Raw genomic sequence first — 27611 nt, forward strand, 5'->3', positions numbered from 1 at the left:
GGCTAATAGTTAGCTTGTATGATGTTACTAACTAACTGTTTTTAGCAAAACGCGGTCTCCATTAGTTATCGACGCAAGTTGTGTTAATCCCGTAATCTTCATGTATTGTACATCCCAAAATAAAATGTATTAACCATGTTATGGTGCTGTAATGACTTCATATTTTCGCAACATAATGTCCTTTACACGGGCCTTGCAAAAGAGGATCACTTCATTTTCTTCTTCGTTGGTCCAAATAATGATACGGTTGCCAGATTTTTGAGAGAGAAATAAGCAACCAGGTCAATGAAAAAAAAAAGCCTGCCGCAAGCGGGGATATTATGACTTTATGTAATTTCTTGTTTTTACTCTAATGTTATGAAAACAAGTAATTCTATTTCTAAAATCTATGCTGTTTAATGAGGAGAGCATTGTGACAAGGAAGGAGTTCATAGCATTTCTGTCGCGTTAGTTCTACTGAAACTCCAACTCTGTGAACCCCCCAGGTAAAAGGTAAAAAAGCATTTTCATGTGGTGATTTACTGTAGGTCGTGAAGGCCACTCACGTTTGGATGTGGTTGTAGGAGGGATGGTGGTGGTAGGTGTAGTTGGTATAGTTGGTGTAGCTGTTCCGACTGGTGGCACGCCAGCACAGGTGACGCTCAGGTCACTGTTAGTCCCAGAGGAGGTGAAGGTGATAAATCCTGGCTGGTCGCTGGTGATCTGACTGTTGATCCAAGACTGGTACTGAGACACTCTGGCGTAGACTCCAGGGGTATTAGGCAGGGCACAACCCAGACCAAAGCTTACTATTCCAGACTGAATCCAGCGGGCACCTTCTTTGCTCACCATTGGGCCTCCTGAATCTCCCTGCAGGGAAACACATACTGCATTAAAACAATGAGATATTTACAGGACGAAATATTCACAATCAACACAACCAATCAAATGATCACCTGACATGAGTCCTTCCCTCCAGCACTAAGTCCAGCACAGATCATATTGTCAGTGATGGAGCCCACTCCATAGTTGCAGTTACACTGTCTGTTCCCCACCACTGGAACCTCCACCTCCTGGAGGTTTTGGGGGGAAGGGAGGGCAACTAGGAAGACACAAAGTTAGTTTCATGAGCAAATGACTATATCAAATGTTCTGTTTTCTTTAATCACAGTCAACTGACCCGCTGCATAACGGTGATGACTACCTGATATGAACATATCTCCCATCCTCTCTTTCTGTACTGCACCATTTATAATATACGTGGCTTTAAATGGCTTAGCTCCTAACTACTCTGACCTGCTCACTACCTGTAAATCAAACCAGATCATCAGGCACTGAGATAAACATATAAATCTATCTAAATCTGTGTGTGTTTAATTCTTCATTTAATTATCGACCAGGGACAATACACATGAATCAATCAATCAACATGTTTGTGTGTGTGTGTGTGTGTGTGTGTGTGTGTGTGTGTGTGTGTGTGTGTGTGTGTGTGTGTGTGTGTGTGTGTGTGTGTGTGTGTGTGCGTGTGCGTGCGTGCGTGCGTGCGTGTGGTGGGCTGTATGTTTTTTTTGTTTGGTTGTTACTTAATTCACCCGGTATGAAATGCTACAAATAAAATGGACTTTGTTTTGATTCACTATACTCACGACCACTTCCAATGGTGCCCCAGCCAGTGATCCAGCTGTCGATGCCACTAAAGATAGTGCTCCCTGATGCTGCCAGGCAGACTGGTCGGATATAGTCGGTAAACGTCACTGGCGATGCAAGTTTCAGAAGAGCGATGTCATTATCATTAGTATCACTGTTGTAGTTGGGGTTGCGGATGACCTGGCTAACCGACCGAGAGACCTCGTTGGGGTTGGCTAGTTCTTGACTCTCCCGACCCAGATAAACAGTGAGACCAGCAGGGCTATTACTACTTCTAGGAGTAAAGAAAAAAGACAATCCATAATGAGCACAATATTCACTTTTCTTTTTGCAAGTATTAATGAACTGGTCTTTGAAGAGTAGCGGATCTCTTGCTGATAATAATTTCCCACCTTGAGAAGCAGTGAGCAGCTGACAGCACCCATTCCTTGTTAATAAGAGATCCTCCACAGAAATGACCACCAGATCCATGTAGACTGGCCTGCCAGGGCCAGCTCCCAGCTGGAGCGTCTTCACCTCCAACTATCCTGGTGTTCAGAGGAGGCTGGCCACACACTGAGAAAAACACAACCGTCAATTGATCTGGGTTGCAAAGCCAATAGAGCAATGCTAAATTGTCTCTGCCAGGCCGAAAGGCATGGCAAGAGCGTATGTTTTGCACCCTGTCCGTCCGTCCCTGTGTGTGTGTGTGTGTGTGTGTGTGTGTGTGTGTCCCTCTGTGACCGTCTTTGACAGTGCTCCTACAGATTTCGCCCAAATGTCACGCAAATCGGTACACAGTAGTCATCAAACGAAACGGGTCTTTCAGATTTTACATATTCCATCCTGAGTGGCTAAGAATGGCTTCCAGTGCTCCGTTTTGAACAAAATGCCTCAAATCACAAACACAGCGTGCCAATTTCGTAAACTTTTGCACGCACATTCCCACTAGGCTGAGGAAGAAATGCCACTTGTTTTTTTTTTTAAATCAGCCTCATGGTGGTGCTATAACAGGCCGATTCGTGTTTTTACCTATAACTGCACCAATCTGTGTAAAACTTTGTATGTGCACTCCCTAGAGGCCAAGGAAAAACCTTTGCCCTGCATTTTTCACATCTGCCTTTTATAGCACCACCAGGAGGCTGACTTATATGAAACCATTTTTTAAAAATATTACTCCTTCAGATTTTATCCAAATTTCACACGAATTGGTAGACATTATCTCTATAGTCATGTGATCACTTACAATAAATGCAACAACAGCGCCAGTAAACCTAACTTTTTTTTTTTACTATTTGCATTGACTGGTGCTGGAGTTGTGAGTGGAATTGTATATTGTGTTACTATTATCAGTATTTGTCAATACTAATTATCATTTCATCAAGTTTAAGAATTTCTGCAAGGCTGCAGTTTTATACATTTGAAGTACAGTTTCAATTATTTTTGATGAAATAGTACCTGCTGATGTATTCATTGTGATTGTTGTTAAAGGTGCTGCTGTTGTGGGTGCTTGAGTTGGCGGCAAAACCACTGAAAAAATAAAACTTTCATATCAATGCATGTGCAGGCAATAATTAATAACAAGAAAAAATGGAATGTCATTAAACATTTCATTAAAAAGGCACATTGTGAGCTTTTATCGGTTGAGTCAACAATTTTTACCAGTGGCAACAATAGATGATGTGTTCACAGGAAGGGAGAAATTAGAGCTGGATGCAGCCGCCACGAGAGTATCAGTCACAGAAGTGGCATCTGGTGCTGTTGCATTTGCCTCTATGTTGAATATTAATTCAGCCTGTACCTTCACTGATCCTGGGCTGTAAAATTGATGTTGAAAAGTTTTTTTAATGGATTTATTTTCATTATTATTATTTATTATTATTATTACGGTTATAATTATGAATTAAATTGCATCAACATTTTTGTTATTTATATATGACTACATTAAAGGTAAAAATGCATTATATGTTAGTCAATTAATAAAAAACATAGATACTTAAAACAGTAAACACCATTGGTGCATACCTGAAGCTGGTTACAACGGTGCGATTGAAATTAGAAAACTTTGTCTTATAGACGTTGTCCATCTGTAAACAGAAATTCAGTCATCGAAATAATTACAGGAATAATTCCAGAGAAACATTATTATTCCACCAAGTTCATTCCATGGTTCATGATTAATAGATTTACATTTAATGAATGAATAAGAATGTTTTTCTTATGTTGGAAGCTGGAGGAAGTTGTTTGTTAAAATCTATACAACTTCAATAATTTTAAGTTGTTTTGTTATTTGGTAATTGTACAATAAAAGCAAGACATTTCCATATAGTAGGTTTCTTTTTAAACATCATTATTATACAATTGCCAGAAACCAATATTGTAGTAAAATACATGATAGGAGGAATTACGGAAGATATGGATAATGTTTTGTTAGGGTTTGCATGATCATATTGGACTTACCGCTGAAGCTACTTGGGTTGCTAAGTTCTGGAATGCGGGTGAGAATGTGTTTGCAAGTGCCGGTGTGAATGTTTGCTGTATTTTGAATTCCAACACGACCTTTGGTGGTGCAGGTGCAGGTGTTGTAGCTGCACGTTATACACAATGGGTAGAAACAGTTAGTTGCAGTTACGTATATTGAATACTACTGTAGGACCGTAGTTACATTTCACCGGTGTCCAGGACCAACCAGTTTACTCCATTTTCAGCTCTTTTTTTGTTCATAAATCAACGCTATTGAACACCCTTTACGTCTATGTAAAAACATTTTTTTGAACCAATGAAAAGTGTTAAAAAGCGCCTCTGACAAAACCTCCCAACTCCATTGGATCCTCAAACTGTCCGTCAAAACCACGCAACTCCCCCCCTCTCCTCTCCTGCTGCTGTTCTACAGCTCAGAGCACTGTAGTGATTGAGTGCACACAGACAAAAGAGGAGCACATAAACAAATAGTTTTTTTTTAACGCTAATGTTATGAAAACAAGTAATTCTATTTCTAAAATCTATGCTGTTTAATGAGGAGAGCATTGTGACAAGGAAGGAGTTCATAGCATTTCTGTCGCGTTAGTTCTACTGAAACTCCAACTCTGTGAACCCCTCTTTGCAGAAGTTATTGTTATATTTAAATGTTCTTAACCTTAATGAGTCTGACCCACTGTAAATCAACCAAAATATGGGTCAACTGGCTAAGTTAGATGAAATGAGCAGCCTTTGCAGGGAATTATTGCTCTTTAGCCAGGTAAAAGGAAAAGTATGACCAAAGTCATAATAAAGCCGCATGTTGCAGGCTTTTTTGGCCCCAATCTTTTCATAGACCTGATTACTTGTTTTTTGGATTGCTTGTTTCTCTCAACATTTAGCGTCGCAAATTAACGCTCTAATGTTTTTTATATAAGTAGTGGCAACATTTTGTGACACCACACGGGTCTTCCCAACAATAGCTAAGATTGAAGTCAGTGTGAACATGGGGAAATAATAACTTAATAGCCAAACTAGGTCTAATGAAGCACGCTAGCATTTAGGCTAACCATCCTGGCTGAAGCTGTCTCCCTTTCTCTCTCTCTCTGCTGTGTAACTCCGTGCGTTGCCTTGTTGTGGTTTCTGTTCGTCCATGCTGGCCCCTAATATGGTGTGCTTCCGGGTGGTTCAACCTAACTTAACAATGAGGATCGTTCTGATTGGATCCCTTCCCAACTAGTCCCTCAAAAAGAGTAATTCTGATTGGATCTCTTCTCCATTCGTCCCGCCCTAACATTTTCGTCTCGTCTAATTCGTTGACTAACGTGTCCATTACATTTTCGTCTCCCCATTGGCTTAAAATGGGAGCTTAAACGGGGGGAAGTGTGATCGACAGCCAGGACAGCCAATGAGACTTAGGTGTCGACACTTTTGACTCAGGTGTCGTGACCGCTCGCTAGCGCATGCGGCTAAAAAGCATTTTCAATTTACTGTAGGTCGTGAAGGCCACTCACGTTTGGATGTGGTTGTAGGATGGATGGTGTTGGTAGGTGTAGTTGGTATAGTTGGTGTAGCTGTTCCGACTGGTGGCACGCCAGCACAGTTGACGCTCAGGTCACTGTTAGTCCCAGAGGAGGTGAAGGTGATAAATCCTGGCTGGTCGCTGGTGATCTGACTGTTGATCCAAGACTGGTACTGAGACACTCTGGCGTAGACTCCAGGGGTATTAGGCAGGGCACAACCCACACCGAAGCTTACTATTCCAGACTGAATCCAGCGGGCACCTTCTTTGCTCACCATTGGGCCTCCTGAATCTCCCTGCAGGGAAACATATACTGCATTAAAACAATGAGATATTTACAGGACGAAATACTCACAATGAACACAACCAATCAAATGATCACCTGACATGAGTCCTTCCCTCCAGCACTAAGTCCAGCACAGATCATATTGTCAGTGATGGAGCCCACTCCATAGTTGCAGTTACACTGTCTGTTACCCACCACTGGAACCTCCACCTCCTGGAGGTTTTGGGGGGAAGGGAGGGCAACTAGGAAGACACAAAGTTAGTTTCATGAGCAAATGACTATATCAAATGTTCTGTTTTCTTTAATCACAGTCAACTGACCCGCTGCATAACGGTGATGACTACCAGATATGAACATATCTCCCAACCTCTCTTTCTGTCCTGCACCATTTATAATATACATGGCTTTAAATGGCTTAGCTCCTAACTACTCTCACCTGCTCACTACCTGTAAACCAAACCAGATCATCAGGCACTGAGATAAACATATAAATCCATCTAAATCTGTGTGTGTTTAATTCTTCATTTAATTATCGACCAGGGACAATACACATGAATCAATCAATCAAAATGTTTGTGTGTGTGTGTGTGTGTGTGTGTGTGTGTGTGTGTGTGTGTGTGTGTGTGCGTGTGTGTGTGCGTGTGTGCGCGTGCGCGCGTGCGCGCGTGCGCGCGTGCGTGCGTGCGTGTGCGTGCGCGTGTGTGTGTGGTGGGCTGTATGGTTTGTTGTTTGGTTGTTTTTCAATTCACCCGGTATGAAATGCTACAAATAAAATGGACTTAGTTTTGATTCACTATACTCACGACCACTTCCAATGGTGCCCCAGCCAGTGATCCAGCTGTCGATGCCACTGTAGAAAGTGCTCCCTGATGCTGCCAGGCAGACTGGTCGGATATAGTCGGTAAACGTCACCGGCGATGCAAGTTTCAGAAGCGCGATGTCATTATCACTAGTAACACTGTTGTAGTTGGGGTTGCGGATGACGTGGCTAACCGACCGAGAGACCTCGTTGGGGTTGGCTAGTTCTTGACTCTGCCGACCCAGATAAACAGTGAGACCAGCTGGGCTATTACTAGGAGTAAAGAAAAAAGACAAGCCATAATGAGCACAATATTCACTTTTCTTTTTGCAAGTATTAATGAAATGGTCTTGGGAGAGTAGCGGATCTCTTGCTGTTAATAATATCCCACCTTGAGAAGCAGTGAGCAGCTGACAGCACCCATTCCTTGTTAATAAGAGATCCTCCACAGAAGTGGCCACTAGAGGTTTGTAGACTGGCCTGCCAGGGCCAGCTCCCAGCTGGAGCGTCTTCACCTCCAACTATCCTGGTGTTCAGAGGAGGCTGGCCACACACTGAGAGAAACACAACCGTCCAATAGAGTAATGCTTAATTTATGTTCTGTCATACGATGAAGTATAAATCAGGCTTAACCACTTCAACAGGACTCTATGCTAGATTCTCCAGTTCTTCTACAACAAATCTCTTCGCTGAAAATAGCCAATCTACAATGCTTTGCAGCTCACATGTGTGAAATTGTACAACTGAATGAATGGTAAAATAGGCTGTATTTGCAGCAAATGTCCACCATGTAAGTAAAGGTAAAAGGTGTGTCACTGAAGACAGTCTGCTGACACTCAGCAGTTAAATATTTGTGTTCTGTTTTAGGACTTACACTGAGGTTTGGGGTTTTACATACAGTAAATGTTCGTAACTTTATTGAGTCTGACCCACCAAAATATGGGTCAACTGGCTAGGTTAGACGAAATGAGCAGCCTTAGCAGGGGATTATTGCTCTTTAGCCAGGTAAAATAAAAAACAAAATAAAACTTACCATTACCAAACAAAATACTTACCATTTAATTGTGAGTTAGCCCCTGAAGAATGAATGGAAACAAGCTATTAAAATGACAACTTTAAATAATTTACAGCACATCATTTGTTTTGTTCATCGGGACAGTGGGAACAGAGGTGCTATACACTGTTTCCGGGACTTGTCAGAATCTAGTTTTATATCAAAAAAAAAAATAGTTATATTTTTATACAACTAGATCCTGCCAAGTCCCGGAAAAAACGTGCTGTGATTGGCCAGTAGTCAGGAAACTTGCTTTCTCCAAAATGGCGCCCGAGATGCAGACGCCCCAGAGTCAGAGGAGGCGTCTACCTTAATGTCTATGCTAACAGTGTTAGCGTCCACGCGGTCTGTTGTCCAGGTTACGCTACCCCCCATAGAGGTATAATATAACTAGAGGGCGGATTGCCCTGCCCCCAGCTATTCATTTCAATGAAATTGCTCAGTGGCGTTTTGAAGCACCCGGAAGCCTGCCGGAAGTAGAATTATTGAGACGTTTTTGAGACGTTTCGAGCAACCATAGAGTTATGAGCATGCGCACTAGTGTCCCTGTTGCGTCCTACGTCACAACCTACCTCCATGAACGAGCCCGTGTTTATATTTATATTTATTAAATACACTCGAGATGCATATTTATATGTAAATGCATATGTATTTATGTATAATATGTTTACATATTTATATAATATTATATATATTTATATATATAAATATCTCTGTATTTTTTGCTCGTGCATGTATTTCGCCCCGCCTGCAGTTCCAGCTTTGGCAGCTTCAACATTTCTCAGCAACTCTCGGGGCCTGGCTCCCCCAGGCTATGGTATGCACTGTCCCAAGCAGTGGCCAGTCCCTGGGTAGACTTTGCTATGGGCTGAAGCTCTCGGTGCTAATATTAGAGCGATGAGCTTGTAGATTGTTTACTCGGGCATTGATACAGCGGATGCAGCGCTTATTATGTGTGATCTCACCATGGTCAGAAAGTACATTAATTCAAGTATTTTCACTTGAAAATAAAACGCTATATAATTTGTTGACCAGGGTCCTCCAGAGGTCTATACTTGGAACTCTCCTTTTCCCCTCTACACCAAAAATAGTTGATCTACCCCACAACGGGTTGCAGCGTGACATTTTCACCAAGCGTTCACCTATTACGGCATGCCCAATGCCTATCAAGGACTCTAGGGTCTGGTAAAACAGATTAAACATATAGAAAAACAGGAGAGTATCACCTTGATGCTATTACTATGGTACAGTAACAGGTCACCAATGACCCAGTTACTTTATTATCAGTCTATGAATCACTCTAGTACTTATAACAGCCTGTTATAAACACACCATGAATGTTGCATCATTCTCACTACAACTTAAACAAATATTTTGGTTTATAACTATTATTTGTCGCCATTTGAGAATAATACTGTACATTTTTGATTGCCATTAAACTGTAAGCACTACCTTTGAAAGGTCTGCACTCATGAATGGAGCACACATTTAATTAAGATAAGGAAATACGATTAGAAAAGGCTTGAGATAAGAGAACAACAAATCAATCATGACCCAAAGGTTTGGCCCATTTCTATTACGTGACACATGACTAATTTTTTCCCAGAAACGTACAAAATGTTGTGATAACAAGGAGATATGTATGTAATCAGTATGCAAATTCTATTTAAGGTTGCAGTTCTGCTATTTTTGTTTGTTGATATGTTCTGCTACGTTCCCCTATTTTTCTTGAATGTTCACCTACTATGACATGCCCAGAATATGGATACTATGGTTCATGTGGTTCACACTGTACCAGCTCAAGTCATCAGGATGGTAGTTGCACTGGTCTTAATGGAACCAAAAATATAAAAAGTGTGATAACAGTGTTTAAATCAAATTTTGGCACAAAAGTCCCCATGTCTGTTAACATCTTTATGCAAATCTTGACTCCCATGCAAAACACCCTCCCTGTACGAATGAAGGCCTTCAAGCAGGGGTTTAAAAGTACTGCAAACCCTACTGTATGTGCAAACCACAGTTCAAAACCTATGTAAGAAGAGAGATATACATTTATGTTCCCAGCTTTAGTCAGACCCCGCTCGAGTCATCGGTTAATTTAAAGATAGGGTAAGGGATTTGCTTTGGTTAAAATAAGTGTTAAATAGCTCTATATTCTGATAGTACTCATTGCTATAGAGTGTTTGTTCAGTATTAGGAGTCTCCTTGTCTCTCCACCTCTTTATTAAACAGAAAATGCATTTTCGTTTCAGTTTCAGTTTCATTTCCAATTTTATCCAACCAGGACAGAGAACTCAATCAGGATATAGATTAAACAAGTGGAATTGGAAGTGATGACACTAAGAAATGAGCAGACAAAATTGGAACTGGAACACTATACAAATTAAGCTTAAAAATGGGTACTTTCTCCTGATTGGCTGAGATTTTGACACCTACCGAAAAATGTATTTTCTGTTTATTAAAGAGCTGGAGAGACAGGGAGACTCCTGTTACTGAACAAACACTCTATAGCAATGATTACTATCACAATATAGTATTTTAACCTTTTAACAAAATACTTTTTGTTTTAACCAAAAAATATCACTTACCCTACCTTTAAGTAGCACTAAATAAAAACGAATAGTAAGATCCACTGCATTCTGCATAATAAAACATAAGATCTAGAAGCGAGCACCGCTGATCCGAGCGGTACCACCCGCGTGAACCGCTTGCCGTGTGTTACGACCTTTAGGCCTTTGATGGCAATCGGACACTGCATTCATGATTTGAGACATTTTGTTCCAAAAATGTGTTTTGCTACATTAGACCTGCTGGTGGCGCTATAAAAGGGCAATGTGGAAAGGGTGGCATTTCTTCCTCAATGTAGTGCAAAGTTTCACCGCAATCGGACGCTGGGTTTATGATTTTTTTAAATAAAAACCTGCCCATGTGCGTTTCATTTTGCTATCATCAGTAGTCTCACTGTCTGTCACAATTCACCGGCAACAAAACAACAACACCTTGACAGGTAAAAACAAACACCTATTAGCTGCTGCCAACTAGTGGTGTAGAGGCTGAATAATTTTTATTCAATTCTTCCATGAAATTCTTGGACGTCGGGCAGCCAGAGGCGGGCCCCAGACTGAGATGCAAGTCAAAAAAAAAAGAAAAGAGACCATAGACCTGGTTGCGTATTCCTCTCGCAAAATCTGGCAACACTGCTCATGTTCCGACATGAGTAGTGTCGGAACATGAGCATCCTCACGTCTTCCACTCCCGCCTTATCCCTGCCTCCGAACGAGGAGGGGGGAAAAGAACTGGTTGCTTTAAGGAATCGGAATGCTCAGTTAGGGTCATTTTTAAGTGACAGCAATTATGATGTGTCACACAGTTGGATTGCTGGGCTATTCCGGAGCTCAGAGGGTTGTTATGTGGAGGAGGAGAATTTATATGCCACGCATTTCAACGAAGACAGTTCCGCAAAAGATACATCATACATGAAAAATACACTTTGTATCTTTGCCAGATATCTCACTCCAAGTGGCTTAGGGAGCCGGCCCTGCGCTCTCCTCGTTCTCAGCTCCTCCAATAGTAAATTAGCATTTGGGATGCAAACGTTTCTAAGTCATGGCACGCTGGATGATGAGGCACAAATTAAGGTTTTGGAATTTAGCTTATGCGTGAGGCCCGATGTAACCCTATGTTGCCTGGCTCACTGGATAGTCCCACTGGTCCCAAGAGGACCTCCATGCTGGCTCCTATTCCCGAGATAGGCACTCTTGAGTTAGGATAGGTAGTGACGACAGTCCCCAGTGGTGGTGGTGGTTGTAAGACCTCCACATGTTGCAAGACTGTGTCAGACAGTCATGTCCCTATGTATGCGGGTGATGCTGGCTCCTATGTCCGAGATAGGTGCTCGTGAGTGGGCATGACTGTGTGTCGGGCAGACAGGGGTGTCCCTATGTCAGACTAGCTCACAGGAGAGTCGGTGTCTGGTTGGTGGCTGACCATTAATATTCCGGGGGGCCGCCAGTGACTTATCATTATGGCTCGGAACGAAAACCCCAAAAATAATTTGGGGACCCCTGGGGGGTTGTCCAAATTGTCAAAAAAAATATATATATATTTTCATTATATTTGAAATAGGACTTAAGTAGTTAATTCATTAATATATCTTTGTAAGTTTGGGTCCCAAGAGTCCCTTCGTAGAAATGCAGTGGAGTCCAATATAAAGTAATCAGCTTGCAAAAATAAATTAGTAGTACAGTACTCAAGCAAATGCACTGTTCACCACTAGTAAGGCAACAGAGATTCTACTCACCTCTCATCAGTAACGTTAGCAGAGTTGCTACACGGAGTAGTTGGCTGACAGCCATCATGTGTGTGTGTGTGTGTGTGTGTGTGTGTGTGTGTGTGTGTGTGTGTGTGTGTGTGTGTGTGTGTGTGTGTGTGTGTGTGTGTGTGAGAGAGATAGTCTGGCACTGAAGTCATACTTGTTTAAATCAACTTATATACTCCTCCCTCTACCAAACACACCTGAAGGAGGTGTCACCTCACCCGCCCCACCGTGTCTGTCCCTCCCTATACCGATTGATACATATTTTCTTATTGCCCATGAAGTTCAGATTCATTTCACAGAAGCAATAAGAAGATACACACAGCTATTGTATAGTAATCGATTATTGTATTTGAGAGAGCAGACATGAGGTTGACAATACCAGATGCTCTCTGACAAGCCATGAAATGTAAGGGGGTTACAGTATAACAAGACCCTTATCAGGGGGGTTACCAAGACAACATATCAAGGCTTAACACATATGACATAATTTGTTAGACAGAGATGAGCTGCCGAATGTGGAATCCTTCCATTGGTTGGTAGAGAAGATGATGTTGATGATGAACAGGAAGGTGTGCCACAGTTTATCAGACAAACAGCGTCCAAACGTCTTGGACAACACATTGACCTTGGCTTTGACCGGTCGTCCAGTCGTCGTTTTTTTTTTTATATAATTTTTTATCCCGCGATTTTCACCCGGTGCCAATTATATAAGTGATCCTGGGCGCTACACTCCCCCCACCAGCCTAGGGAGCCCAGGGCCGAGCTCATGCCTCCTTCATGCATGAGAGGCAACTGACCTTCTTGTCACCTGACAGCGGGGAGTCTCCCTGGTAGGACGTAGCGTGTGGAAGGAACACGTTATTCCAACCAGTTCCCTTCCCCTCCATCAGGCGCCCCGGCTGTCTTGGGGGAGGCGGTATAGCGACCAGGATTACTACATGTTTTTGTGAGGGTATTAACTATCCTAGGAGACACGGGGAGAACACGCAAACTCAACACAGAGTAGGCCCTTTGGCCACAGCAAACAAAACGTGTTTTTGCGATGCTGGTATGACTATATTTTGCTGTCTTGTTGAGTCAGTATGCTGTATTCTGCTGAAGGGGGTGTTGTTGCGTTCCTCAAAACAATCCGATATTAACCTACTATCTACTATTGTTGTATTCCAGGAGTCGAATTGCAACAAGACAGCTAGAGACAGAAATGGAATTGGCAGCGACCTTGCATGTGTTCTGGGTGAAAACGTGACAGCTTGACAGTGGAATATGAGAAGTAGCCTACCTTATAATCAGACATAATTATTAGGATTTGGCCTTATGCAACTTGTTACACATTCAGATCATTATTCATTGATAAAGGAGACCTATCACCGGTTCAGAGCCTCTCTAAACCAAAGGAGTCAGACCCTTTGAATGGTAGATGGTAAATGGTGCATTTATATATCGCTTTAATCCAAAGTGCTTTACATAGATTGTGCATTACATTCACCCATTCACATTCATACACCGATGGCGGAGGAAACCATGCAAGGCACCAACCTGCTCATCGGGAGCAATTAGGGGTTCAGTGTCTTGTTCAAGGACACTTCGACACTAACTCTGGGGGAGCCCGGGATCACATCCGGCCGCTCTACTGGCCACTCTACCCCTGAGCCACTGCCACCTCTTTGACCTAAGATATAGTAGTGAAGCAACAGCAAACAAAACGTGTTTTTGCAATGCTGGTATGACTATATTTTTCTGCCTTGTGGAGTCAGTATGCTGTATTCTGCTGGATGGGAAACTGACATCGTCATCGTGAAGAATATAATAAGAGTACACACTCTTGATGATCCATAATCAAAGTCACATCCATATCAGAGGGCAGGAGCAAGTCTGCTCTGTGTCCTCATACCACCTGGTAGATCAAAATGAGGTGGTCGTCTAATGTCCACAACTGGCATATAGGGTCAATGAACCATTCTCAAACAAACAGATTTCCCTTTTTGCCTTACTAAATAGCTGTGCTGTCATTCATCATTTGATCATTGCACTTAGAACACGAGTGGAACTGGACTAAAGTGCTAATAAATGTCACGCATTTCTGTCTAATTGTGCAGGACCGTATAGGTTTGGTCTTCACCGTTTCCTCCTCCAAGGAGCAACCTGCTGTCCACATCTCACATTAAAGATGACTTCATAATTACTGTTATCTGTTTTATTCATCCCTGATGTTCAATAATAATAAGGGAAAAAAGGTTATTTCTGCAAGAAATGTTTTCTTATCTTAAAGGTACGGGTAAGTGATATTTGTCAATATATATATTTCAACAGAAAATACTTAAATACATTTTCAGGTGCGGGTTGCCAAGTTCAGCCAGAGAGTAGCCATTTATCAGCTTAAATTAACTGCTCATTTCTTTGTGTCATTGCTTCCAATTTCACTTGTTATCCTGCATGTCCTGTATCATTTCTCTCCCCTGATTGGATAAAATTGGTATCCTGACCTGAATATGTATTTTGAGTTTAATAAAGAGCTGGAGAGGCTGGAAGAACCCTGTTTCTACGGTACAAACACTATAGCAGGGGCCTTTGACATTTTTCAGACCAAGGACCCCTTAGCTGAGAGAGAGATGAAGCAGGGACCCCCACTACATATTGTGTTGCAGATTAAACGTTTTCATAGATAGCTTCATAGACTTGATAACACTATCATCAGTGTTGTGTAAATTCATGTTTTTGTATTTGTTTGTTCACACATTATCTTTTCTATTAATATGTTGGATTCATGTTAATGTGTATTTTTAGACATTCAACCACTTAATCCCTCAATTCTTAGTAAACTTGACGTTTGGCTCTGTACTTGGTCTGCTCTATGCCAAATCTACAAAAATAAACAAAAAATTGTCAGCTTGTTGATCTACTATTTTTGTTGAATTGTCCCCAGAATAGGGATGCTAGGATTCAAGTTCTTAATGTGAAACAAAAAAAAATCACACATAGATGTGTATTTTTAGACATTCAACCACTTAATCCCTCAATTCTTAGTAAACTTGACGTTTGGCTCTGTACTTGGTCTGCTCTATGCCAAATCTACAAAAATAAACAAAAAATTGTCAGCTTGTTGATCTACTATTTTTGTTGAATTGTCCCCCAGAATAGGGATGCTAGGATTCAAGTTCTTAATGTGAAAAAAAGGAAGAAAAAATCACACATAGATTTGGCGGGCCCCCTGTAGTAACTCTGAGGACCCCTAGGGGTCCCAGACCCCTTGTTGAAGACCCATGCTCTATAGTAAGGATTACTATCAGAATACTAACTCACTAAATACCTCTCTCGCTCTCTCTCAATTTGCACAATGGTTACATATCTATTTCCTTATAAGAATACCTTGCAGGTTTCGGGAAATGTGTCCCACACAAGTGTCACATGGATTCAATGTGGGAGGGGCAAAACAGAGTTTCTTTAGAAAGTTGAGTCATGATTGATTGGTTGTTCTCTTATCTCATGCCTTATTTCCTTAATCACATGCATCACTGTTGAGCACGCCACACCAACACTTCACTGCTTGTACCAATGTACCTGTATGAGAGTTTCAATAAAACCCTCTTGAATCCTGATTGCACAATAATATTGCAGACATAATAGGCAAACATTCTGTGAAAATAGACGAACAATTGCTGAAAATAGCAGATCTACAATCTCACAACAGCTTGTAGATCTGCTATTTTTGGTGAAGAGATTTGGTGAAAGGAGGGAAAAAAGGAGGGACAACTGGGCGACCCCAGGCAATGAAGTATATAATGTACGATTGGTTAAAATAAATTATGAAAAAAAATATATATATATATATATATATATATATATATATATTTTGGTTTATTAATTGATTCATCTAGCTATTTGTTGAGTTCTCATACGGATTTGGCATTTGCATACAAGTGGCATTGGGCATTGTAGATAGATGTTGTATGAAATGAAAGCCTGCCAGGTACTTCTAACAAGGCGTTAATAAAGTGAGGTCATGGATGGCTGGAGCTCTCTCCCTTTGATCTTTGCTCTGCAGGAGTTAACAAGCATAGTTTTTTCCTCTGAAAATCTAAATTATACTACAATAATAAGGACTGTACTGTAGCTGTCACCCTGACATGTGTGTGTGAAGGATGCAACATGTAAGCAAGCTGTGACACTAAGCCCTACATGCAGAGGCCATCAACATGTCCTTACACGGACAAACGTGTCTGTGGCAAGACATGTCTATGTCCGTGGCATATTTTTTATTTTGAAAAGAAATTCAAAATATAGCCTATATAATATTTTCTTCATAATAATGTAAAAACATTATAAATGTGTTTGAACAACTTCGGTGACTCGTAAAGTAACATGCTCATTAATATGTGCAGGAGATTTGTAGTATTGCACATGGTACCTGTACACAATTGCATTAGCCCCTTTCGGGACCCTGTTTACCTTGTTTTGTATTTGGGAAGACGGTAACCAGGGTCCCTTGACGCTCAAAGCACTCTCTCTCATATTCGCGGGTACCATTGTCTCGTCTCGGGCTAATAGCTCGTCGCTGGGAAGTTGCAGAGATTTCTCAAAGGTACCAAAAAGAGCAATACTAAACCGCGGTTAATCTGCATTAATGCGCTCGGATCGGCGCTGCCGTTTAACATTTTTAATCATTTAGTAAAGCTAAATTTCCTCTCTCAAACAATGCTCCACTTCCCATGTCCCGCCTCCCCACGTTGTGACTGACAAGCTGCGCGTCCTACGCATAACTCTATGGTCCTACGGTACTGCCTCTGATTGGCGAGCTCCTACATGCTTGCATGACAATCACAACGCGGGGAGGCGGGACATGGGAAGTGGAGCATTGTTTGAGAGAGGAAATTTAGCTTTACTAAATGATTAAAAATGTTAAACGGCAGCGCCGATCCGAGCGCATTAATGCAGATTAACCGCGGTTTAGTATTGCTCTTTTTGGTACCTTTGAGAAATCTCTGCAACTTCCCAGCGACGAGCTATTAGCCCGAGACGAGACAGTGGTACCCGCGAATATGAGAGAGAGTGCTTTGAGCGTCAAGGGACCCTGGTTACCGTCTTCCCAAATACAAAACAAGGTAAACAGGGTCCCGAAAGGGGCTAACAATTGCATCAGGTGAAGACAAAACCGCTAGATGAAATGATTGCTAATAGCTGCCTTTACCCCCCCCCCCCTTTTTTTAAGACAACGTGTGTATGTGGTGTGGTCAGACAATTAAATAATTAGAGTCAACGGCCCACAGTGAAAACAAAAGAGAAACAAGAAATGACCAAAGTCATAATAAAGCCGCATGCGGCAGGCTTTTTTTGCCCCAATCTTTTCATAGACCTGATTACTTGTTTTTTGGATTGCTTGTTTCTCTCGCCAAACCTGGCAACATAGCGTCACAGAATCTGCGACGCTAAACGCTCTAATGTTTTTTATATAAGTGGTGGCAACATTTTGTGACACCACATGGGTCTTCCCAACAATAGCTAAGATTGAAGTCAGTGTGAACATGGCCAAATAATAACTTAATAGCCAAACTAGGTCTAATGAAGCACGCTAGCATTTAGGCTAACCCTCCTGCCTGAGGCTCTCTCCCTCTCTCTCTCTCTCTGCTGCAAAGAAGGAGAGGCGGGTGCTGCAAAGGGCCGTCTCCCCATTGGCTTAAACGGGGGGAAGTGTGAAGGACAGCCAGGACAGCCAATGACAAATAGGTGTCAAAGGAGGAGAGGCGGGTGCTGCAAAGAGCCGTCTCCCCATTGGCGGGAAGTGTGAAGGACAGCCAGGACAGCCAATGACACTTAGGTGTCACTCGGGTGTCGGACTAGGACTAGTGCTGTCTGTAGAGCCGCCAGCTTTCAGCATGCGGCTAAAAACAGAGGGCATGTAATCTGTTCAGATGGAGCCATTTGCTACCAAGTCATAGGGCAAGGAAAGCTGGTTGTTGTTAGTTGAGAGACAGTGTTTCAAAGTGTCCACTAAGGACAAGAACTATAATAACACTCCACAATCATAATCCATTGAAACCAGCCATCCACTGCCTGGGTCCTTCTCAAACCTAAAAGTTAGCTCACCTCTGATCAAAGTTAGGTGCCGTCGCATTAAACTATTGTGACACTGCATTCAGTTAACATCCTGGCATGCCCTTCATTAATCACTCATCATGTATGCTTAGATTTCTTTTATATCTAGGCCTTCTCATGTCTAATAAATCAAAAGTAGCTTGTAGTGTTTGTCTTTTTTTCCAATGTTTCATTTGCATGCCTTGTACTTTCTCATCAACAGAATACCTGAATGGAAACCACAACTAGCTACCTTGCCAATTGCATGATCGTGGCAAATATTTATTTCCTTATAAGAATACCTTGCAGGTTTCGGGAAATGTGTCCCACACAAGTGTCACATGGATTAAATGTGGGAGGGGCAAAACAGAGTTTCTTTAGAAAGTTGATAATAGGCAAACATTCTGTGAAAATAGACGAGGAGGGAAAAAAGGGAAAAAAGGAGGGACAACTGGGCGGCCCCAGGCAATGAAGTATATACTGTACGATTGGTTAAAATAAATTATGAAAAAAAAATATATATATATATATATATATATATTTTGGTTGATTAATTGATTCATCTAGCTATTTGTTGAGTTCTCATACGGATTTGGCATTTGCATACAAGTGGCATTGGGCATTGTAGATAGATGTTGTATGAAATGAAAGCCTGCCAGGTACTTCTAACAAGGCGTTAATAAAGTGAGGTCATGGATGGCTGGAGCTCTCTCCCTTTGATCTTTGCTCTGCAGGAGTTAACAAGCATAGTTTTTTCCTCTGAAAATCTAAATTATACTACAATAATGAGGACTGTACTGTAGCTGTCACCCTGACATGTGTGTGAAGGATGCAACATGTAAGCAAGCTGTGACACTTAGGCCTACATGCAGAGGCCATCAACATGTCCTTACACGGACAAACGTGTCTGTGGCAAGACATGTCTATGTCCGTGGCATATTTTTTATTTTGAAAAGAAATTCAAAATATAGCCTATATAATATTTTCTTCATAATAATGTAAAAACATTATAAATGTGTTTGAACAACTTCGGTGACTCGTAAAGTAACATGCTCATTAATATGTGCAGGAGATTTGTAGTATTGCACATGGTACCTGTACACAATTGCATCAGGTGAAGACAAAACCGCTAGATGAAATGATTGCTAATAGCTGCCTTTACCCCCCCCCCCCCCCCCCCCCCCCTTTTTTTAAGACAACGTGTGTATGTGGTGTGGTCAGACAATTAAATAATTAGAGTCAACGGCCCACAGTGAAAACAAAAGAGAAACAAGAAATGACCAAAGTCATAATAAAGCCGCATGCGGCAGGCTTTTTTTGCCCCAATCTTTTCATAGACCTGATTACTTGTTTTTTGGATTGCTTGTTTCTCTCGCCAAACCTGGCAACATAGCGGCTAAACGCTCTCTTATATAAGTGGTGGCAACATTTTGTGACACCACATGGGTCTTCCCAACAATAGCTAAGATTGAAGTCAGTGTGAACATGGCCAAATAATAACTTAATAGCCAAACTAGGTCTAATGAAGCACGCTAGCATTTAGGCTAACCCTCCTGCCTGAGGCTCTCTCCCTCTCTCTCTCTCTCTGCTGCAAAGAAGGAGAGGCGGGTGCTGCAAAGGGCCGTCTCCCCATTGGCTTAAACGGGGGGAAGGGTGAAGGACAGCCAGGACAGCCAATGACAAATAGGTGTCAAAGGAGGAGAGGCGGGTGCTGCAAAGAGCCGTCTCCCCATTGGCGGGAAGTGTGAAGGACAGCCAGGACAGCCAATGACACTTAGGTGTCACTCGGGTGTCGGACTAGGACTAGTGCTGTCTGTAGAGCCGCCAGCTTTCAGCATGCGGCTAAAAACAGAGGGCATGTAATCTGTTCAGATGGAGCCATTTGCTACCAAGTCAAAGGGCAAGGAAAGCTGGTTGTTGTTAGTTGAGAGACAGTGTTTCAAAGTGTCCACTAAGTACAAGAACTATAATAACACTCCACAATCATAATCCATTGAAACCAGCCATCCACTGCCTGGGTCCTTCTCAAACCTAAAAGTTAGCTCACCTCTGATCAAAGTTAGGTGCCGTCGCATTAAACTATTGTGACACTGCATTCAGTTAACATCCTGGCATGCCCTTCATTAATCACTCATCATGTATGCTTAGATATCTTTTATATCTAGGCCTTCTCATGTCTAATAAATCAAAAGTAGCTTGTAGTGTTTGTCTTTTTTTCCAATGTTCCATTTGCATGCCTTGTACTTTCTCATCAACAGAATACCTGAATGGAAACCACAACTAGCTACCTTGCCAATTGCATGCTCGTGGCAAATATTTATTTCCTTATAAGAATACCTTGCAGGTTTCGGGAAATGTGTCCCACACAAGTGTCACATGGATTAAATGTGGGAGGGGCAAAACAGAGTTTCTTTAGAAAGTTGATAATAGGCAAACATTCTGTGAAAATAGACGAACAATTGCTGAAAATAGCAGATCTACAATCTCACTAGCTGTAGCTGGTAGTGTGTGTCTTTTTTCCAATGTTCCATTTGCATGCCTTGTACTTTCTCATCAACAGAATACCTGAATGGAAACCACAACTAGCTACCGTACCTTGCCAATTGCATGTCCGTGGCAAATATGAAATTTAATGAAAAATGTCCATCACAAGCTGCCATGGTCATGACCCCTGCCTACATGGAATGTTACATTATTAGTTACATTGTTTGTTTTGCAACTGTCTGTTTAGCCTAATTATTTTATTGGCTTAAGTAGGCTACTTTGCAGATAGAGTACCGTTTTTATTCAGTGTTCATAATATAGGATGATGTATTTTCACCGTAACCATACTGGTTGACAATGTGTTGATATGTGAACCCACCTGCTATTTACAGAGGATACAGGATAGGTGGGCACTAGGGACATCTGGGCACCTTGATGTAAAATTGGCCAGTGGCGCGGGAAGGGGGGGGGCTACGGGGGCTGCAGCCCCCCTGGTGATGGGAAGGGATTTTTTTTTTTTTTTTTTTTTTTTAATTGAATTAAAAGAATTAAATAACGTAACCCTAACCTAACCCTAACCCTAAAACCGAAATAAAGTAAAGGAAAAAAAGTGCCAAAACCCACCCAAACCCGCACATTTTTCGACCCGAACCCGCAAAAAAAACGCGCGCGTGCATGTGTCAAGCGGATTCCCCCGACGCTCAGCCCCCCTGGCTATTAAGTACTTCCCGCGCGCCTGAAATTGGCTATTTTGTCCAAAATGTAAAAAATGAAAATTAAAGTTTGTCTTAAGTAATGTAAAGTATATGTAACAGGGCAGTAAGAATGAAATAGCCAACTACACCACCTAAGGAATTGCACCTTAGGAAATCATGAATGATTCTAATCTAAATCTGGAAGTAATCCTGTCCTGATTACACAGGTTCGTTGTACATTTAATGATAGAGGCAGAAGCGTGATTAAGTACAAAAGCAGCAATGGCATTTTATTTTGTACAAACAATTAAAACAATGGAATTTCACCACCAAGAGTATTAGCTGCACATTGACATGAACGGCAGCATACACAAATATAATACTGGGCAGACATAATCTAACAGACCAGGGTTTTGGGGCTCATCAACAAGGACAGGGCCACCCGACCCAGGGCAGGGGGAACCCCTGCCAGGGCAACCACACGCGCACACACAAAGGGTGGTTTGTCCTGGCACCCTGCGACAGGGGTCACCACCACCACCGGAGGGCACCCCAACTCTGGTCCTAACAAAAAAACAGATAACCATCAAGAGTCACTTAATATTAGCTGCCTGGTCAGTCTATGCCCTGACCAAGCTGATACCAATTGGAATCTCAAGTATCATAGAAGGTCACAGAGATGGTTGCTCTTCTACTACTACTACTACTACTACTACTACTACTACTACTACTACTACTACTACTACTACTACTACTACTACTACTACTACTACTACTACTCATAATAATAAGTAATGTAAAGTATACATGATGTGATCATAGACAGTACATCATTATACTACTACTACTACTACTACTACTACTACTACTACTACTACTACTACTACTAATAATAATAATAATAACTAGAAAAAGTGCTCCTCGGAGCACAAGTCTCCGCCAGGTCAGGTAGGTTATTATGGCCTCCTGGTGGCGCTATAATAGGCCAATGTGAAAAGGATGCCATTTATTCCTAGGCCTTGCACGGCAATCGGACACTGCATGCATGATTTGAGGCATTTTGTTCTAAAAATGTGTTTTGCTAAATTTGACCTGCTGGTGGCGCTATAACAGGCCAATGTTAAAAGGGTGGCATTTGTTCCTCAACATAGTGTGAGTGTGCGTTCAAAGTTTCACCGTAATCGGGCGCTGCATTCATGATTTGCGGCATTTTGTTCAAAACGGGCCACTCCTGCAAACATTACATGTCAATGTTAGCCAATCAGGATGGCATATGAAAAATCAAACAGATCCGTCTTTATCACATGACTATAGAGATCATGTGTACCGATTTGTGTGAAATTTGGATCAAATATGAAGGCTTAATATCAAAAAATGTGTTTTACATAAGTCTGCCTCCTGGTGGCGCTATAAAAGGCAAATGTGAAAAATGCAGGGCAAAGGTTTGTCCTTGGCCTTTAGAGAGTGTGCATACAAAGTTTTACACTGATCGGTGCAGTTATAGGTAAAAACACGAATCGGCCTGTTACAGCGCCACCATGAGGCTGATTTGAACATTTTCAAATGGCATTTCTTCCTCGGCCTAATGGGAATGTGTGTGCAAAATTTCACGGAAATTGCATGCTGTGTTCATGATTTGAGGCATTTTGTTCGAAATAGAGTACTCCTGCAAACTTTGAAAGACAATTTTTGCCAATCAGGATGGAATATGAAAAATATGAAATGAGACGTTTCTTTTAATGACTATAGAGATACTGTGTACCGATTTGGGGGATTTTTGGCCAAAATTTGTAGGAGTACTGTTCAAAAATGTGTTTTGCACAAATCGGCCTCCTGGTGGCGCCATAAAAGGCCCATGTGAAAAATTTGGAGCAGAGGTTCGGCTTTGGCTTCCAGGGACTGTGTGTGCACAGTTTCGCTGCGATCAAGCCAACGGTGCCAGAGATTAGCTGTACACAGACAAGACAGAATGACACACACACACACACACACACACACACACACGGACGGATGGACGGACGGACGGACGGACGGACGGACGGACGGACGGACGGACGGACAGGGGGTAAAACATACTCTCTCGCCATGCCTTTCGGCCTGGCGGAGACAATAATAATAAGTTACAGTATATAAAGTATACATGCACGGTACATCATTATCAGATTTAATTTTATCCTCCAACTTCTTGTTTATGTCCAAAAAGACTGGACAGGTTTTGTAGCCTCCAATCACTAGAGCTCACACTTCATTTATTACTTGATAAGTTAGTTGATAAGCTCTTACTTCTTGCCTGAAAATGTATTTTAATTAATTGGATTAAAGACAATCCTCCTACTTTTGCACTTTATTATAAAAAGATATTAAGCGTTCTCCCCCATGAGAGAATGAGTGCAGTACTTAAGACAAGTGAAAGATCTTTCCTTAATCTCTGGGTCCCACATTTAAGCCAGGTTTATACAGTGGTGTCGCGATGCATTGTGAGCTTGTAGATTGGTCTTCTTTGCTATTTTTGAAATAGTTGTTAAGTATTTAAAGTGCAAGGGAAGAAAGACAAGCAACTGGAATTGAGTCATTCTGTCAGTACACAATAAAACCTTTTCTGTACATTTTTCAGTTGATTCCTGATTTGATTCCAGGCCAGGCCAGCATATGTGTCGATGAAATGAAATGTGTCCCTGTCCCTGAGCAAGACTCTTAATTGCTCACAGGTTCTCATTGGAAACAAGACTGCAAGGACTTTCATGAACAACCTGTTAAAAGGAATTATCCTTATCCTTTGCCCAGGAACTGTACTGTGCTTTATACTTGCAGGGGCAGTTCTACAAAATACACAGTTTTTAATTGTTAATACTCGCCACATGACTTTGTATTTTCAGAACAGTGATGAGAATGATTCATTTTCAAAATACCTGAGAATCAAACTCATCTAGGGAATTGACATCTGTGAAAACACTGACTGCTCACTGAAAGGCTACAGTACATGGGCACATGTAATGTACACATGTGCCCCCTCAAACATACATTTTAGATATTTTAAATATTTTAATTCCATTTCTAATGAGCAATAAGCTAGATAGGATCATTTGGTTTCCAGAAGGCCTTATTTATGTGTTTGGAATGGCGAAGGAGCAGGATATTCACTTTATTTTCTACTCATTTTGTACAGACTGTTAAGCCTATGTTCCATCGTTAACTTGCAGGTTGGCTATTTTCGACAAGCAACACCGTCGTGCAACAAAGTATGAATCAGGCTTCAGGCGGAAGCATTTGAAAATTGTGTGAGCCAACAGTCTATCAGAGTCAGATACATCAGAGACTAATGAGGAAGTGGCTGGGTCCTTTACCGCTAGTAGGCGATCAGCATTCAAAGAATCAGGAAAAACAAGGAAGTATTGCTCTGCCGTAGAAACATATTACATAACTGAGTTGATAAAAAGGACAAACTGTCCGTGTTCACCGGTTTGTTTTAGGAACACTTTAATTTAATAACAAATAGGGACACAATACTTAAATGACTCATCCGCAATATACAGTATACGACAGCAAGTGCTGACACAAAAGAAAAGCTCAAATGAGTTGGAGCTATACCATGACTTCTGAGACATGAGGACAGACACTAAGGGAATGCGGATGTGTGTCATCATGTGAATGTAGACAATGTATTTCAAACCTAGACAAAGAGAGCAAGATGTAATGGAAACACAAACGTAGAACAGTCACTATAGTGTCGGGTGACATAGAAATATCTGATGACAAACAATATCACCAGACATGTAATGTAACACCATCCTGGAGCATGTGCGGAAAAGGTGTGGTTTGGGGTTCAGAACGGACGGTGACGGAGTGACTGGTCCTGGCATGGTTCAACAGGACAGCCAGTCCCAGCATGGAGGAGTTAGTAGGGCCTGTCTCTCCTCTCCTGCCTGTGATCCCCCCTGAAACAGAGCCGGGTTTCATCTGATTAATATTTTGGCCAAGTAGTTAAAACATTTAAATCTACGTTAGTGCTTCCCAACTGGTTTCCTCACTGGGACCTGAACAAGGTGTCTGCAGGTATAAAGAAGTGGAATTTAAGAAACTAAATAAACAATATACTGTATACAATACAGTATCGTGCTTTGGAGACATTAGCCTACCGGGCACAGGTTTGAACAACCTAAAGGATTCACTATTTTCAAGCCATATCATTAAACTTGCATTTACTCATTAAGTCATTAGTTTGTTATCTTAGCTATCTTTCAGAGAACATAGGCTGTTACCTCACTTGACTGAATCTCACTGAAGCAGAAAGGATCGAATTAGTCCTGTCAGAATGTTACCGCATTACTGTAGAGTTTGCCTTAAAATGTTGCCTGGTAACATAGAAGCAACCACAAACTCTAACAGTCACATGATTGAACCTAAAATGTATCCTGACTTGCCCAACCCATTTAGACCTGAGGCCGATTCGAAAAACACTTTCTAATTCTGACATTTTCTTTATAAATCTTTATTCAAAAATTCAAAAAATATATAATATGTTACTATTTATATAGCAACAGCTAATATGACATAGACTTTCCCGGCTTGAAAGGTATAACAGCGTACAGGTGTTCCAGGTCATCATGTTTGGTTTTCTTTCAGTCTATCTTGTGACAAAACTAAGCCACACCAGGGACTGGGAATACATCACTCATCGTCTTAAAAAAAAAAGAAGATATATATGATCTATTAAATTAAGTTATTATTGAGTTATTAAATATTTAAAATCTATTAAGATGACTGTATTTAAGACTGTATTTTTAAGGACCCGTGGTCAACTTGCTGAATGTTGTGCTAACTGTGAAGACGGCCCAGTACTGTATATTAAGCAACACAATATTCCTCTATTCAAATTATGAAGCAGAAGAATAATTACTTATTTCATATTACTCTGAAGCATGCATGATGAACTCAGTTATGCTTTGGTGGTTGGGATGACAGTGCGTTGAAATAATCAGAATGTGTGTGTTTCTTATAAGCAGTTTTTCTGAGAATGAGAATATTATAAATATATATATTTTTTTTTAAATTGAATTTATTTTTTAAGCTCACATTTATGAAATTATTACTGAATAATAAAAATGTAATTGATGTTTTGGTGTATTCATTGGCTTAAAGCATTCTTGTAATGCAAATGCTTTTCATTCATTCCTGAGAACAGTGAGGATTGAGTGAATTGAGACAAACAGTCACAGCCACATGCCTGCTGCATCTGAATCACCTAACATCATCATCTAATGCATGAGTCTTCAACGTTTTTCAGGCCTTAGCTGAGAGAGAGATGAAGCAGTGACCCCCACTGCATGTGTTGCAGATTAAAAAAATGTCATAGATTTCATAGACTAGACTTCATAGACTAGTTTGACAGCACTATCACCAGTGTTGTATAAATGAAAGTTTTTCTTTTAGTTTTTTTGCAAATGATCTTTTCTATGTTGTTCTATAGTATGTATTTTCAGACTTTTAACCACTTATAAAAAATCACACCTGTGTGAAGGTAGCGGCGCCTTTGATATATTTTGTCATAGATATGTGTTTCAATATTAATATCTAATATATAATATCAATATTAGTTTATACCCCAGTTAATAAGAATACAGAGGACGAACATAAGGATGGACATACACCTGGACATACGTACACACAGAGAAATACTAGAGAAACAATATTAAATCTCTGTAAATTTATTTCAAGGCTTCCAGTGGCACTAAATAGTGCCATTGGAAGCGAATCACCAAATGCATTCCAAGGTAAGTGGCAAAAACTGATCTGTCATAGCTGATAGAGTGGGTACCTAAAAAATAAACTTTGTGTGTCCGTGTGTATACATGTGGTACCAGAAAGATATGTATGTGTTATGAAATAATCTATACAATTTATAAGCCGTACCCAGAGTGTTTATGTTCCGGACTTTTACAGTTTATATAAACCATCTAATTTTGTATTCATGATATAATATTGATGTCATGAATAGTTCCCTTGCCTGACCAATCAGAACGTTGACGGGCCTGACCAATCAGAACCTTGACGGGCCTGACCAATCAGAACGTTGACGGACCTGACCAATCAGAACCTCGACGGGCCTGACCAATCAGAACGTTGACGGACCTGACCAATCAGAACCCCGACGGGCCTGACCAATCAGAACGTTGACGGACCTGACCAATCAGAACCTTGGCGGGCCTGACCAATCAGAACGTTGACGGACCTGACCAATCAGAACCTTGGCGAGCCTGACCAATCAGAACGTTGACGCAAAAGCCAGGTATAGAGGGCTAATATCCGCTCTATACCTAAAGGT

The 27611-nt window shown here is 41.2% G+C and overlaps 1 protein-coding gene across 1 annotated transcript in view; it reads right to left on the reverse strand.

Moving 5' to 3' along the window:
- Positions 1–27611, reverse strand: part of LOC311054965 (uncharacterized protein) — a 110103-nt gene that overhangs the window by 66117 nt on the left and 16375 nt on the right. The window contains 12 exon segments of the mRNA XM_084071013.1: positions 546–849; positions 936–1081; positions 1626–1900; positions 2019–2181; positions 3064–3135; positions 3268–3422; positions 3631–3692; positions 4066–4193; positions 5577–5880; positions 5967–6112; positions 6674–6942; positions 7061–7223. Coding sequence (XP_083927139.1) covers positions 546–849; positions 936–1081; positions 1626–1900; positions 2019–2181; positions 3064–3135; positions 3268–3422; positions 3631–3692; positions 4066–4193; positions 5577–5880; positions 5967–6112; positions 6674–6942; positions 7061–7223 — 2187 coding nt within the window.

Source organism: Gymnoscopelus microlampas (genome assembly GCF_963454915.1).
Source record: "Gymnoscopelus microlampas genome assembly, chromosome: 11".
NCBI classification, from domain to species: domain Eukaryota; kingdom Metazoa; phylum Chordata; class Actinopteri; order Myctophiformes; family Myctophidae; genus Gymnoscopelus; species Gymnoscopelus microlampas.